Raw genomic sequence first — 13,281 nt, forward strand, 5'->3', positions numbered from 1 at the left:
ACCCGTTATCACGCACAACAACCGGCATCCCCATCTTCAGGCACTCGTCGACTTTGAGGTGGACAGGAACCTGATCTGCTCCGCCACCGCCAAGGATCTCTGAATCCCGTTACTCGCCCTTGAGGTCCCTCTCACTGTCCTGACACTCAATGGCACTGGCTTGACCACCATCACTCACCTCACCACCCCGCTCACCCTAAGGATTTCAGGCAATCATTCCGAAATGATACAACTTCACGTCATGAACAACCCTCATGTTCCCGTTATCCTTGGACTACCCTGGTTGATGCAGGACAACCCCCACTTAAATTGGACTGACCACACCATCTTAGGCTGGAGTCCTTCCTGCCTGGCGTCCTGCCTGAACTCTGCTCTGCCTCCCGTCAAACCCCCACAGCCCTCAGCCAGTGAGTTTCCCGACCTCTCTCACATGCCTCTGGAATATCTGCACCTCAAGCCAGTTTTTAGTAAAACCCAAGCATTGTCCCTCCCTCACAGGCCTTACAATTGCGGGATCGACCTCCTGCTTGAGATGGCGCCACCCAAGGGACATCTCTACTCTCTCTCACCCACCAAACGACAGGCCATGGATAAGTACATCATGGAGTCACTGGCAGCTGGGATCATCTGCCCTTCCTCCTCTCCAGCAGGGGCGGGGTTCTTCTTTGTCGAAAAGGACAAGTCACTCCGTCCCTGCATTGACTATTGAGGTCTCAACACTATCACGGTCAAGAACCGCTACCCACTACCGCTCATGACCACAGCCTTTGAACTACTCCAGGGAGCTAAGGTGTTCACTAAACCGGACTTGCGCAATGCCTATCACCTAGTTAGAATCAGGGAAGAGGATGAGTGGAAGACGACCTTCAACACCACCACAGGCCACTATGAGTACCTTGTAGTCCCTTTTGGCCTGACCTAGCCTGCGGTATTCCAGGCGCTAGTTAACGATGTCTTAAGGGACTTCATTAACATCTTTTGTCTTCATATACCTGGATGACTTCTTGATTTTTCTCTTGCTCCCTGGAGGAACATCGGGGTCACGTACGGCAGGTCCTCCAATGCTTGCTAGAAAATAAACTGTTCGTTAAGGTGGAGAAAAACGAGTTCCACCAAAGCTCTGTCTCATTCCTGGGGTTCATCGCTCCAGTGAAGATCCAAATGGACCCCCCTCAAGCTGGAGACAGTCGCTGACTGGCCCACCCCATCTTCGAGACGAGAGCTCCAGTGCTTCCTAGGATTCGCCAACTTCTACAGGCGCTTCATTCGCAACTTCAGCATGGTGGCCGGACCTCTCTCAGCCCTGACCTCGACCAAGACCAAGTTCAAGTGGGGGAAGGAAGCAGAGAAAGCCTTTTCCACACTCAAGCACAGGTTTACCACAGCACCTGATCTCCCCATACCTGATCCAACCAAGCAGTTTATTGTCGAGGTCGACGCTTCCAAGTCAGGGGTCAGAGCTATACTATCCCAGAGGGCCAGTGACGACAAGGTCCACCCATGCTCCTTCTCCCACCGGCTATCCCCAGCCGAATGGAATTATGACATCGGCGACCGAGAACTACTGGCTGTTAAACTAGCCTTGGAGGAGTGGAGGCACTGGCTCGAGGGGTTGGAGCTCCCCTTCCTAGTCTGGACTGACCATAAGAATCTGGAGTACCTCATGTTCACCAAACGCCTGAATTCCCATCAAGCCCATTGGTCTCTCTTCTTCTCCCGGTTCAACTTTACGCTCTCCTACCGCCCAGTCTCCAAGAACAGCAAACCCGATGCCCTGTCCAGGATGTTCTCTTCCCACCAAGAGGAGTCCAAGCTGCCTGAGACCATACTTCCTCCACGCTGCCTGGTGGGAGCCACCATTCTAGAGGTTGAGACGCTTGTGCAGAAGGCCCTGGAGCAGGACCCTGGTGAAGGTAACCCCAACAACACTCCTCATAACCATCTGTTTGTTCCCTATCCTGTGCAAACCCAGGTGCTGCAGTGGGGTCATGGCTCCAAGCTGGCCTGTCATCCGGGAGCCGCCTGAACCCTGGCACTCATCCAGCAGCGTTTTTGGTGGCCATCCATCAAGGAGGACGTCCAGGAGTTCGTGGCAGCCTACGACGCATGCTCCTGGAACAAGACAGCCAATCGACCCCCTGCCGGCTTGCTAAGACCCCTCCCGACTCCACATCGACTTTGGTCTCACATCATCCTGGACTTGATCACAGGACTCCCCAACTCAGGTGGCAACACATGTATCCTCACTGCTATTGACCGTTTTTCTAAGACCGTCCATTTCAATCCTCTGCCCAAACTCACCTCAGCCAAAGAGACCGCAGAACTACTCATCCACCACGTTTTCCGCCTACATGGTCTGCCTACCAACATTGTTTGTTTCTGACTGGGGTCCTCATTTCACTGCACAGTTCTGGAGAGCCTTCTGCAAACTCATGGGGGACACCTGTAGTCTCTCCTCAGCCTTCCACCCACAGACCAATGGCCAGGCAGAACAGGTGAACCAGGCTTTGGAGATTGCACTCAGGTGCATGGCGTCCAGGGATGCCAGTTCTTGGAGCAGGTACTTACCCTAGATCGAATATGCACATAACACGCTCCCTTCCTCTGCCACAGGTCTCTCTCCATTCCAGTGCTCACTAGGTTACCGACCACCACTGTTCCCCAGCCAAGAGGAGGAGGTCGCCGTACCCTCAGCCCAGCTCTTTATATGCCGCTGCAAGGATGTGGGCACTGGCCCGGAGAAGACTCATTCACTCCGCACTTGCATCCAAGAGGCAGGCCGACAAACATCACTCCAAGGCACCCACCTACTGAGTAGGTCAACGAATTATGCTCTCCATGCACCACCTGCCACTTAGGACTGTCTCTCGCAAGCTAGCACCCAGGTTCCTTGGACCCTTCCTCATCAAGAAGGTAATCAATCCATGTTCTGTTAGACTGGCATTACCACTCACCATGCAATGTGTTCACCCTACCTTTCATGTATCTCAGCTTAAACCTCTGGTCTCCAGTCTTCCTAAACATGAAGACATGTTTGTGCTACATTTGTCTCAAGTTTTGTCTGGACTATCTTTTATGCTAGCATTTTGTCCTTGCCTGCCTCATGTGTGGTGAGGGGTTTATTTTGGGTTAGTTTTGGTTTATTTTTTTACTCCTATTAAATCTTTTATTATTGGATTTACTGGTCTGTGTTCTGCTCTTGGATCCTACTCCCCACATTTCGCCACCCATAACACATGATTGCATATAACGCCTTTCCTAAAACCTGCAACTATCTGCAGTTCTATGCTATACAAAAACCGAAAGATATTTCTGTTTAAATTTTATTTTCGAGTTACTGTACATTAAAATTAAATACTGTAAAAATATATACAGATTTCTTCAAAAAAAAAGTTAGGATGTTGCTTTAATCAGTCCTGTAAAACAGACTTGCAACACTGTATGTTGCTAGTAATGAAATCTAAAATTGTACTGATAGATTTTCATCAGCCCTGTTTCAAACACTGAAAATTCAGCAAGACATCACAAGGTAAGATGTTATGCGTCAAATTTTCTTTGACCGGGTGAATACACAAATCATGTATACATCGTTTACATACATCATTGTAAGCGCTTAATGCCCTAATGTTAAAGTGAGCATTAAAATCACCATTAACATCATTAGATTTGGCCACTGACTGTTCTGGTACACAGATAACTGGGGAAAATATGATGGGTTATTGAAACAGACATCTTACTATGTACCATTTACTAGTCATTCTACCAAAAATCTTAGTACCTCTTGCTCTGTTGGGTAGAAGCCAAGCGCTCTGATGAGAAAGGGAACTTCAGAAAGGGGGATACGAGTGGACACTTGTCTGGTTTCCATCGAGTCGATGCCCTGACTGCGTAACTGACAGTAATAAAATAAATCCTTGATGGCCTAATGGAAAAAGCACATGCTTTTTTTTTTAATGGACATGCATTATTTTCCAAACAGGAGCATCTATAAGGAATATGTTACTCAAATGCAGCACAGGAAAAGTACAGATGACAGCTGGAATATGAGCTAATTGCACAAGCATTTAGTAATGTTTAACAGAATAGTACAGTTGAACTCAAAATTATTAGCCCCCCTTGTGGAATTGAACATAATTCTTGATTTCTCCATGAAAATGACCATTGACAACAAATGTTTTTATTCTTGAAATAAATGCACTATGAAGACATTGTCCAACAAGTTTCATTACGATATCTTATTATCACACTGAGTTTCAACCAAAAGCAGCAAAAGTGAGATGTTCAAAATTATTAGCCCCCTGACCATTAGTAGTCAATTGTGTACCCTTTTTGACCCACAACTGACAACAACCTCTTGGAATAGTTTTTCACTAGGTTGGCACAGGTCTCCTGAGGAATTTTGGCCCATTCCTCCATTGCAAACTGTTCCAACTGGCCCAAATTGGATGGTTTTCGTGCATGGACGTTCTTTTTCAGCACTTGCCACAGGTTTTCTATTGGATTGAGATCTGGGCTCTGTGCAGGCCACTGTATGACGTTGGTCTTGGTATCCTTGAAGTATTGCTGGACTATTTTAGATGTATGCTTTGGGTCGTTATCTTGCTGGAAGACCCAACGACGACCTAAGCGCAAAGTCAGAGCAGACTTCTGCATGTTTTCCTTCAGTATTTTTAGGTAATCTTCCTTTTTCATGGTGCCATGCACCCGAACCAGACTGCCTGTACCTGAGGCTGCAAAACAGCCCCACAGCATGATGCTGCCACCACCATGTTTAACTGTGGGAACTGTGTTCACAGGGTTGAAGGCCTCTCCCTTTCTTCGCCATACATAGGCAATGTCCATATGCCCAAACAGCTCCAATTTCGTCTCATCTGACCAAAGCACAGACTTCCAAAACTCATCTTTCTTATTCAAGTACTCACGGGCAAACTTTAGTCGGGCTTTGATGTGACGATGTTTTAGTAAGGGGGTTCTTCTGGGACGATAGCCCCGAAGCCCATTCCGATGAAGAGCCCTCACAACAGTGTGCCTTGACACACAAACTCCAGAAGAGGCCAGGTCAGCAACAATTTCCTTTGCAGATGTACGGGGCTCTTTACGGACATCTCTGACAATTTTTCTTTCCAGAGTTCTTGAGATCTTACACTTGCGTCCACGACCAGGTTTGTTCTTGACCGAATTTGTCTCCTTGTACTTGGCAATGATGCACCGAACTGCAGTTCTGGAGACTGTAAACCTCTTCGAAATGGCAGTGTAGCCTTGGCCCTTGTCATGAGCCTCCACAATCTTTTGTCGGAGTTCAAGACTTATTTCTTTAGTCTTCGGCATTGTGACAAATAGTAATCCTCCTCATTCATTCAAATGCCCTGTTCCTTGGAGTCCTTTTAAACTGTTGAATGGAGCCAATTGACTACAGGTGTTGCTAGGAAGCCAATTGATTGCACAGGTATTGTTTAAAAGCTGATTGGTTAATTAACTGTGTTTTAAAAGCAAGAATCCACATGGGGGCTAATATTTTTGACCAACTCATTTTTACCATATTTCATATAAAGACAGCCTAAAACTAATTTCATATTCCAAAATGCACCACAAACATCTGAATAGTACTGGTGATTGTTTGTGTATATCAATTTTTATCAATGCTTTAAACATTTGGAGGATATTTGGGAAAATGTTCCAAAATTTAAGGGGGGCTAATAATTTTGAGTTCAACTGTACATCCTATTCTTTTCCCCCCAATTAATGTAAACATTCAAATTGACCTACAGTTCTTATTCAAAGGAAATACTTTGTAATTGCAGGATGTTTTTGCCCTTACCTTAAAAAGCTCTCCATCTCTTCCTCCTTCTAAAAGAGTGTAAAACGGAATCAGGTCTTTTCCTCCCAAACCAGCGGTTGCCTCTAACGCACTGTGGAGATAGTTTGCGAATTCTTATTGGATGAGGGCAATGAGCAAACAGTGTATAGGTGCTAAATGCATTCTAAGTGTCACATTTAATAGCAAACGTTTCATGCAAATGTGTCTATGCTATGAAATATATAACCACTGACTTCCTCTACACTTTTTAAATGTAATGTCTATACCCTACTGCACTTACAGACAGTTGATCTCCCATGAAAAGACAGTCCTGTCCTCACCACCAGCAGTGAAAATATATCTGCCATCATGAGAGCAAGCCAGCTGCGAGACCCCTGAAGGATGGCATATCAGTGCTGAGGACTTGTGTGGGTTACCATCAAGAGGAAGTATCTGTACCCCAACCTAGAACAAAGACAAGAATCGTCTTTGAAGGCCAAATAGACTACAAAATGGGTCATCCAAATGGAAACAGTCCAGCAATCATTTTTAAATCATTTTCTACATACCTTGTCCTGTATTATATAAGCCATGTAATATGAATTAGGATTCCCATCTTTAGATGGTGGCAGCATCAGCATCTTTTTTAGAGGAGAACCATATGTGGGCCCAAGGACTATTTTTCTATTTAAAAAACAAACAAACCACAAATCCTTAGTTATCTTTCGCATTTAAATACAGTCATATGTACTGTACCATTACTTCTTTGGCTTACTGTATATATGATGGGGTAAATCCTTCCACAATTATCATCAATAAATATAAAATATATCTAAGTTATATTCAGTGATCAAATCTTGGCTGAAGAAAGAACAGAGACCTGCACATCTTCGTGGTAACATTGAGTAGTTTCAGTTTGTACAGGTCAGATGCAATAAGTAAGAAGTGCTCTTTGGTTAATGGTGGATACCAGGCCATGCACGTGGGTATGGCACTTTGCTCGATGCGCTCTGAACTGAGGATCAACAACTCATCCTTTTTGCTGTTCTGCAGGTCATACTCAACCTAAAGAGGGCATAGAGAACAGCCTTTTGACATCAGCAGTGTACACAGACTGAGAGGCTGAGCATGAATAACATTTGGAAGAAAGTTTGTCACACACAATGACCTGTGTAGAAATAGAATACTGATAGTATCTCTATTTAATGTGCTGACCATTTGAACTTGGGGCAAAAAAAAAAAAAGAGCCTCAAAATTAGGATTTGTCAGTGACTACATTTAAACATTAATTTATATTTCAAAAAGGACACTGTAACATTTATATACTACAATTTTTGTTCCTGGGCTTGGTAGTAAGTGTTATTTTCTCAAATGTATAGAAAAATGGTTATTAATCTCCTCAAACATTGCTTTTATGACCAGGACACTGGTATTTTGAAATGTACCTATTTTTATTGAGAACATTGGCTAAATTTGTGCCTTGTGTTCATTTGAACTTTCTGATCAGAAGTCCAACATCTTACCCACTGAGCTACCACTGCCCCAAGTATACGTTCTACAACATTAATTGTAACAATAAACTGATAAAATGTACAATCTATTAATCATTCTTTAATTAATAAAAATAAGGTAAGTTCTGGCAAATTGCAGAGGTATAAAAGAATTAGAACATTTTGCAATGCTCTGTTAGAGAAAAATAATCCTCCACTTTGGACCTGGCGTTTTATTCTTTACTTTGTTTAGAATACATTCCACAAGATACTGACTAGTCTGCGATCCATGCCCAAGGAGAGCAGACGTGGCTTAGTACTGTCCAGGTACACCCCAAACAGCAGATCCTGAATGGGCTTGTAGTGAGAGCGATGCTTCCCGAGGTACTGCCACACATACTGAGAGTCTTCCTGGCAAACATGAAACACCATTACAGCGTTCCCAGTGTCCTGGAGAAGAAAATTATTTATCTTAAATTTTTTCCTGCTTTATATATGGAGTACATATAGACTCAATAAGTATTACTAATTAATGCCATGAGTGTTTTACACACACACACACGCGCGTGCACACATAGTAGCAATTAATACATTTTAAATATAGTTACGTACTGTATATAGTTGTATAGTTTTGCTCTAAAAGCACTAAAAAGGAAATTGAGTGCAACTGGTTCAATTTAAATTGGATAGGTTTTACCAGGAGCGTGGCATGTGCACTAACCGCTGCAGCCAGGTAGGAGGAGTTGTGGGAGAAAGCGAGATGGGTAATGCAGTCATGACTGTACTTAAAACTCCTCTCTCCTTCTTCTTTTAAAGTACATAGATCCAGAATTTTCACAACTCCGCTGACAAAGCCTACGGCCAAGTGAAAGCCTGACAAAGCAAAAAACAAAGCAGATCAGATTTAGGACCAACTAAATTATGGCAAAATTGGGGAAGGGGTGTAAATAGGGGTTGAATGGGGTGAATTGGACCTATTGTCTGGTTTCTTAGGAACTCAGTTTCACTCTTCTCAGAAAGCGGATTTGATAACTATAAAAACTATATTATTTCATGATTAATTCCTGGATAGAAATTTCACATTTGTAAATATGAATAGGGTAAGATGCAATGGGAATGTTCAAAATGCCAAATGGTTGAATGGGTATATTTGTGTGTGTGTGTGTTTAAAGATATTAGGACATGTAAGGATATTTTAAGGAAATCTGAAGAATATATTCGCCCGTAGTCAGCTGGGATAGGCTCCAGCTTGCCTGAGACCCTGTAGAAGGATAAAGCGGCTAGAGATGAGATGAGATGAGAAAAACTATATTATTTCATGATTAATTCCTGGATAGAAATTTCACATTTGTAAATATGAATAGGGTAAGATGCAATGGGAATGTTCAAAATGCTAAATGGTTGAATGGGTATATTTGTGTGTGTGTGTTTAAAGATATTAGGACATGTAAGGATATTTTAGGGAAATCTGAAGAATATATTCGCCCGTAGTCAGCTGGGATAGGCTCCAGCTTGCCTGAGACCCTGTAGAAGGATAAAGCAGTTAGAGATGATGAGATGAGATGAAGAATATATTTTCAAATGGAATCATGATCATATTCCAGAATCTTCTTCACTCAATTTGGCAAACAAGGTGAGTGCATTATTTAATATGCGTTTCTTTTACATTACTGTCCATCCATCTATCCATCCATCTATTATCTGTAGCTGCTTATCCTGTACAGGGTTGCAGGCAAGCTGGAACCTATCCCAGCTAACTATGGGCAAGAGGCGGGGTACACCCTAGACAAGTCGCCAGGTCATCACAGGACTAACACATAGAGACAAACAACCATTCACGCTCACATTCACACCTACGGTCAATTTAGAGCCACCAATTAGCCCAACCTGCATCTCTTTGGAGAAAACCAGAGCACCCAGAGGAAACCCACGCAGACATGGGGAGAACATGCAAACTCCACACAGAAAGGCCCTCGTTGGCTGCTGGGTTCGAACCCAGGACCTTCTTGCTGTGAGGCGACAGTGCTAACCACTACACCACCGTGCCACCCTCTTTTACAGTACAGGTTTTTAAAAAATGTTTTGTCAATGTAAAGATGTCAGTGTAAATGTAAAGGTGCCTTGTCTTACGTGTGTCAATTTCTGGCTACTGAAATATAAACCATTTAAGGTTCTTTTTTACTGTAAACACACACACACTCACCTTGAGGATCATATGTAATGCAGTGGATCTGCTCATATTTATGGAATATTTTGCTGTAGACAGTCACTTTGTGCTCATAGTCCCAAATATTCAGGATGCCACTATGGCTGCCCATAGCGACAACAGGATGTTCAGGGTGACAGGCTACTGCATGCAGTGGCTCAGGATGCTCTTTCATTAAAGTCTGAACAGTTCTGCTTTGTGTATTCACATGCATCACAGCTGCGCTCACAGTAGAAAAGACAATATTTCTATAAAAGTAAAACAGACATTATGGGCTTAATAAGGCAATATGAAATCAGTATTATCTAGAATACTATCAGTGAAAGTTATCACATCATAACATTCATACACAGAATTCATACACAGTCAACTTCAGAATGATCAGAAACCTTTAAAATGAATCACCAAAAATATTGTATACAGTAAAACATTACATGCAATTTTCACTAAAACAAGTAGAAAACTTATAAATTAATTCGTATCAGATTTCTTATCTTTAAATAATAGTCTTCTCAAAAAATAAAAAAAAAACAAATGTCACAAAATAATTAAAAACCATGAAATTACTCATGACAAAGGCAAAATAATGTTTTTGTATTTCTCTCATTATCCAAGTGTTTGATAAAATAATGTTGCACACATGTAAAATTCCTATACAAGACATTTTAATGTCAACCCTTCCTCACATCAAAGGGTGGACTGTATTGCAATCCCATGGCATACTTGGCTGGAAGAACTGAACTGTTACTCAGAGTTGAATCTGGCCCATGATGCTTAGTCTAAATAGCATGCTTTTTTATTTTGTTTGTTTGGTTGGTTGTATTAATTCATGTGTGAGATTGAAATAAGTAAGCCAATTATACTTATCAGCTGAGGTTCAAATAAGAGTCTCCTCACAGATACATTCATGCAAATACTTGCAGGATACAAATGCTTTTCTGAACCAACAGGATTTTCATGAATACCACCTTTATTCTGTAAATGCTCTTGTGAACCAGTCCTGAATAAATTGGTTCATATCCAACTTAAAAAATTAAGGTCCACAGGGAACAACTGGCAATTCGAGGGTCTTGGACATGATACCACAGTAGACTAATAAAACCAATTTTCCCATTTTCTCACCAATTTGTTCACCTGCCAATTCGAACCTACAGTGGTGCTTGAAAGTTTGTGAACCCTTTAGAATTTTCTAGATTTCTGCATAAAGATGACCTAAAACATCATCAGATTTTCACACAAGTCCTAAAAGGAGATAAAGAGAACCCAGTTAAACAAATGAGACAAAAATATTATACTTGGTCATTTATTTATTGAGGAAAATGATCCAATATTACATATCTGTGAGTGGCAAAAGTATGTGAACCTCTAGGATTAGCAGTTAATTTGAAGGTGAAATTAGGGTCAGGTGTTTTCAATCAATGGGACGACATTCAGGTGTGAGTTGGCACCCTGTTTTATTTAAAGAACAGGGATCTATCAAAGTCTGATCTTCACAACACATGTTTGTGGAAGTGTATCATGGTACGAACAAAGGAGATTGATGCTCATCAGGCTGGAAAAGGTTACAAAACCATCTCTAAAGAGTTTGGGCTCCACCAATCCACAGTCAGACAGACTGTGTACAAATGGAGGAAATTCAAGACCATTGTTACCCTCCCCAGGAGTGGTCGACCAACAAAGATCACTCCAAGAGCAAAGCGTGTAATAGTCGGTGAGGTCATAAAGAACCCCAGGGTAACTTCTAAGCAACTGAAGGCCTCTCTCACATTGGCTAATCTTAATGTTCATGAGTCCACCATCAGGAGAACACTGAACAACAATGGTGTGCATGGCAGGGTTGCAAGGAAAAAGCCACTGCTCTCCAAAAAGAACATTGCTGCTCATCTGCAGTTTGCTAAAGATCACGTGGACAAGCCAGAAGGCTATTGGAAAAATGTTTTGTGGACAGATGAGACCAAAATAGAACTTTTTGGTTTAAATGAGAAGCGTTATGTTTGGAGAAAGGAAAACACTGCATTCCAGCATAAGAACCTTATCCCATCTGTGAAACATGGTGGTGGTAGTATCATGGTTTGGGCCTGTTTTGCTGCATCTGGGCCAGGACGGCTTGCTATCATTGATGGACCAGTGAATTCTGAATTATACCAGTGAATTCTAAAGGAAAATGTCAGGACAGCTGTCCATGAACTGAATCTCAAGAGAAGGTGGGTCATGCAGCAAGACAACGACCCTAAGCACACAAGTCGTTCTACCAAAGAATGGTTAAAGAAGAATAAAGTTAATGTTTTGGAATAGCCAAGTCAAAGTCCTGACCTTAATCCAATCAAAATGTTGTGGAAGGACCTGAAGCAAGCAATTCATGTGAGGAAACCCACCAACATCCCAGAGTTGAAGCTGTTCTGTACAGAGGAATGGGCTAAAATTCCTCCAAGCCGGTGTGCAGGACTGATCAACAGTTATCGGAAACATTTAGTTGCAGTTATTGCTGCACAAGGGGGGTCACACCAGATACTGAAAGCAAAGGTTCACATACTTTTGCCACTCACAGATACGTAATATTGGATCATTTTCCTCAATAAATAAATGACCAAATATAATATTTTTGTCTCATTTGTTTAACTGGGCTCTCTTTATCTACTTTTAGGACTTGTGTGAAAATCTAATGATCTTTTAGGTCATCTTTATGCAGAAATCTAGAAAATTCTAAAGGGTTCACAAACTTTCAAGCAACACTGTACCAGCCAGCTCTTACCTACTGACAAATGGTGCAGTGTTCAAGGTGCAGTCTTCTGTATTTGAAACACTGCTTGAGGTAGGAATTTCCTTCGACAGGGAAATGGATGTGATGGGATCCAAATTGAAGTCATTAAAGCATCTGATGATCTTGAAGTTTTCATCACAGAATTTGATGTGGCCTCTTACATCACCTGTCACAATAAAGCTGCAGAGAAAAGACAAAAAAAAAACCATACAAATACATACAAATACTGCAAATTTACAATTTATTATCTTATATACAGATTTAAATTCCTAAAAAAATTCCATATTTATCATTTGAACATTTTAAGTTAATTTCTTCTGCCTGTTTCAAACAGTGAATGTGTGTACCTGTCACAGCATGTCATGACAGTAATCCCATCCTTCTGCAGTGGAATTAATTTGGTGGCTTTTATTGCCTGCAGTTGTCCTGTGCCTGACCTCAGCACATCGAACACCACGATATTCCCTGCCAGTGTACATGAGAAAGCCTGCATGCCTCCAACATGGAAGACAGACTGACTAAAGTGACCCACTGGTGTTTTGAATGTCTGCAGTGGTAAAAAAAAAATTATTTCAAGCGTTCAATATTTTACCCATGGTAGTCCTATATTTTAGATTAATTGCTTTAAAGGAACAGTCCACCGTACTTCCATAATGAAATATGTTCTTCCCTGAATTGAGACGAGCTGATCCGTACCTCTCCGAGCTTTGCGCGACCTCCCAGTCAGTCAGACGCGCTGTTACTCCTGTTAGCAATGTAGCTAGGCTCAGCATGGCCAATGGTATTTTTTGGGGCTGTAGTTAGATGCGACCAAACTCTTCCACGTTTTTCCTGTTTACATAGGTTTATATGACCAGTGACATGAAACAAAGTTCAGTTACACAAATTGAAACGTGGCGATTTTCTATGTTATGGAAAGTCCGCACTATAATAACAGGCGTACTAACACCTTCTACGCACTTCGACAGCGCATTGATACCTTCACTCCTCTTCGGGCACGGCCAAGCGGGCGAATGCCCTGGTCCGT

At 42.1% G+C, this 13,281-nt stretch overlaps 1 protein-coding gene across 1 annotated transcript in view; it reads right to left on the reverse strand.

Annotated features, from left to right (window-relative positions):
* cfap251 (cilia and flagella associated protein 251) overlaps positions 1 to 13,281 on the reverse strand; it is a 35,200-nt gene that overhangs the window by 11,530 nt on the left and 10,389 nt on the right. The window contains exons 8-17 of the mRNA XM_060907622.1: positions 12,602 to 12,801; positions 12,246 to 12,434; positions 9,491 to 9,741; positions 8,009 to 8,160; positions 7,564 to 7,737; positions 6,678 to 6,862; positions 6,367 to 6,481; positions 6,099 to 6,262; positions 5,819 to 5,909; positions 3,779 to 3,922 (exon numbers count right to left, since the gene is read on the reverse strand). Coding sequence (XP_060763605.1) covers positions 3,779 to 3,922; positions 5,819 to 5,909; positions 6,099 to 6,262; positions 6,367 to 6,481; positions 6,678 to 6,862; positions 7,564 to 7,737; positions 8,009 to 8,160; positions 9,491 to 9,741; positions 12,246 to 12,434; positions 12,602 to 12,801 — 1,665 coding nt within the window. The remainder of the gene's footprint in view (positions 1 to 3,778; positions 3,923 to 5,818; positions 5,910 to 6,098; positions 6,263 to 6,366; positions 6,482 to 6,677; positions 6,863 to 7,563; positions 7,738 to 8,008; positions 8,161 to 9,490; positions 9,742 to 12,245; positions 12,435 to 12,601; positions 12,802 to 13,281) is intronic.

The sequence above is a fragment of the Neoarius graeffei genome, chromosome 24 (genome assembly GCF_027579695.1).
Source record: "Neoarius graeffei isolate fNeoGra1 chromosome 24, fNeoGra1.pri, whole genome shotgun sequence".
In the NCBI taxonomy this organism is placed as follows: domain Eukaryota; kingdom Metazoa; phylum Chordata; class Actinopteri; order Siluriformes; family Ariidae; genus Neoarius; species Neoarius graeffei.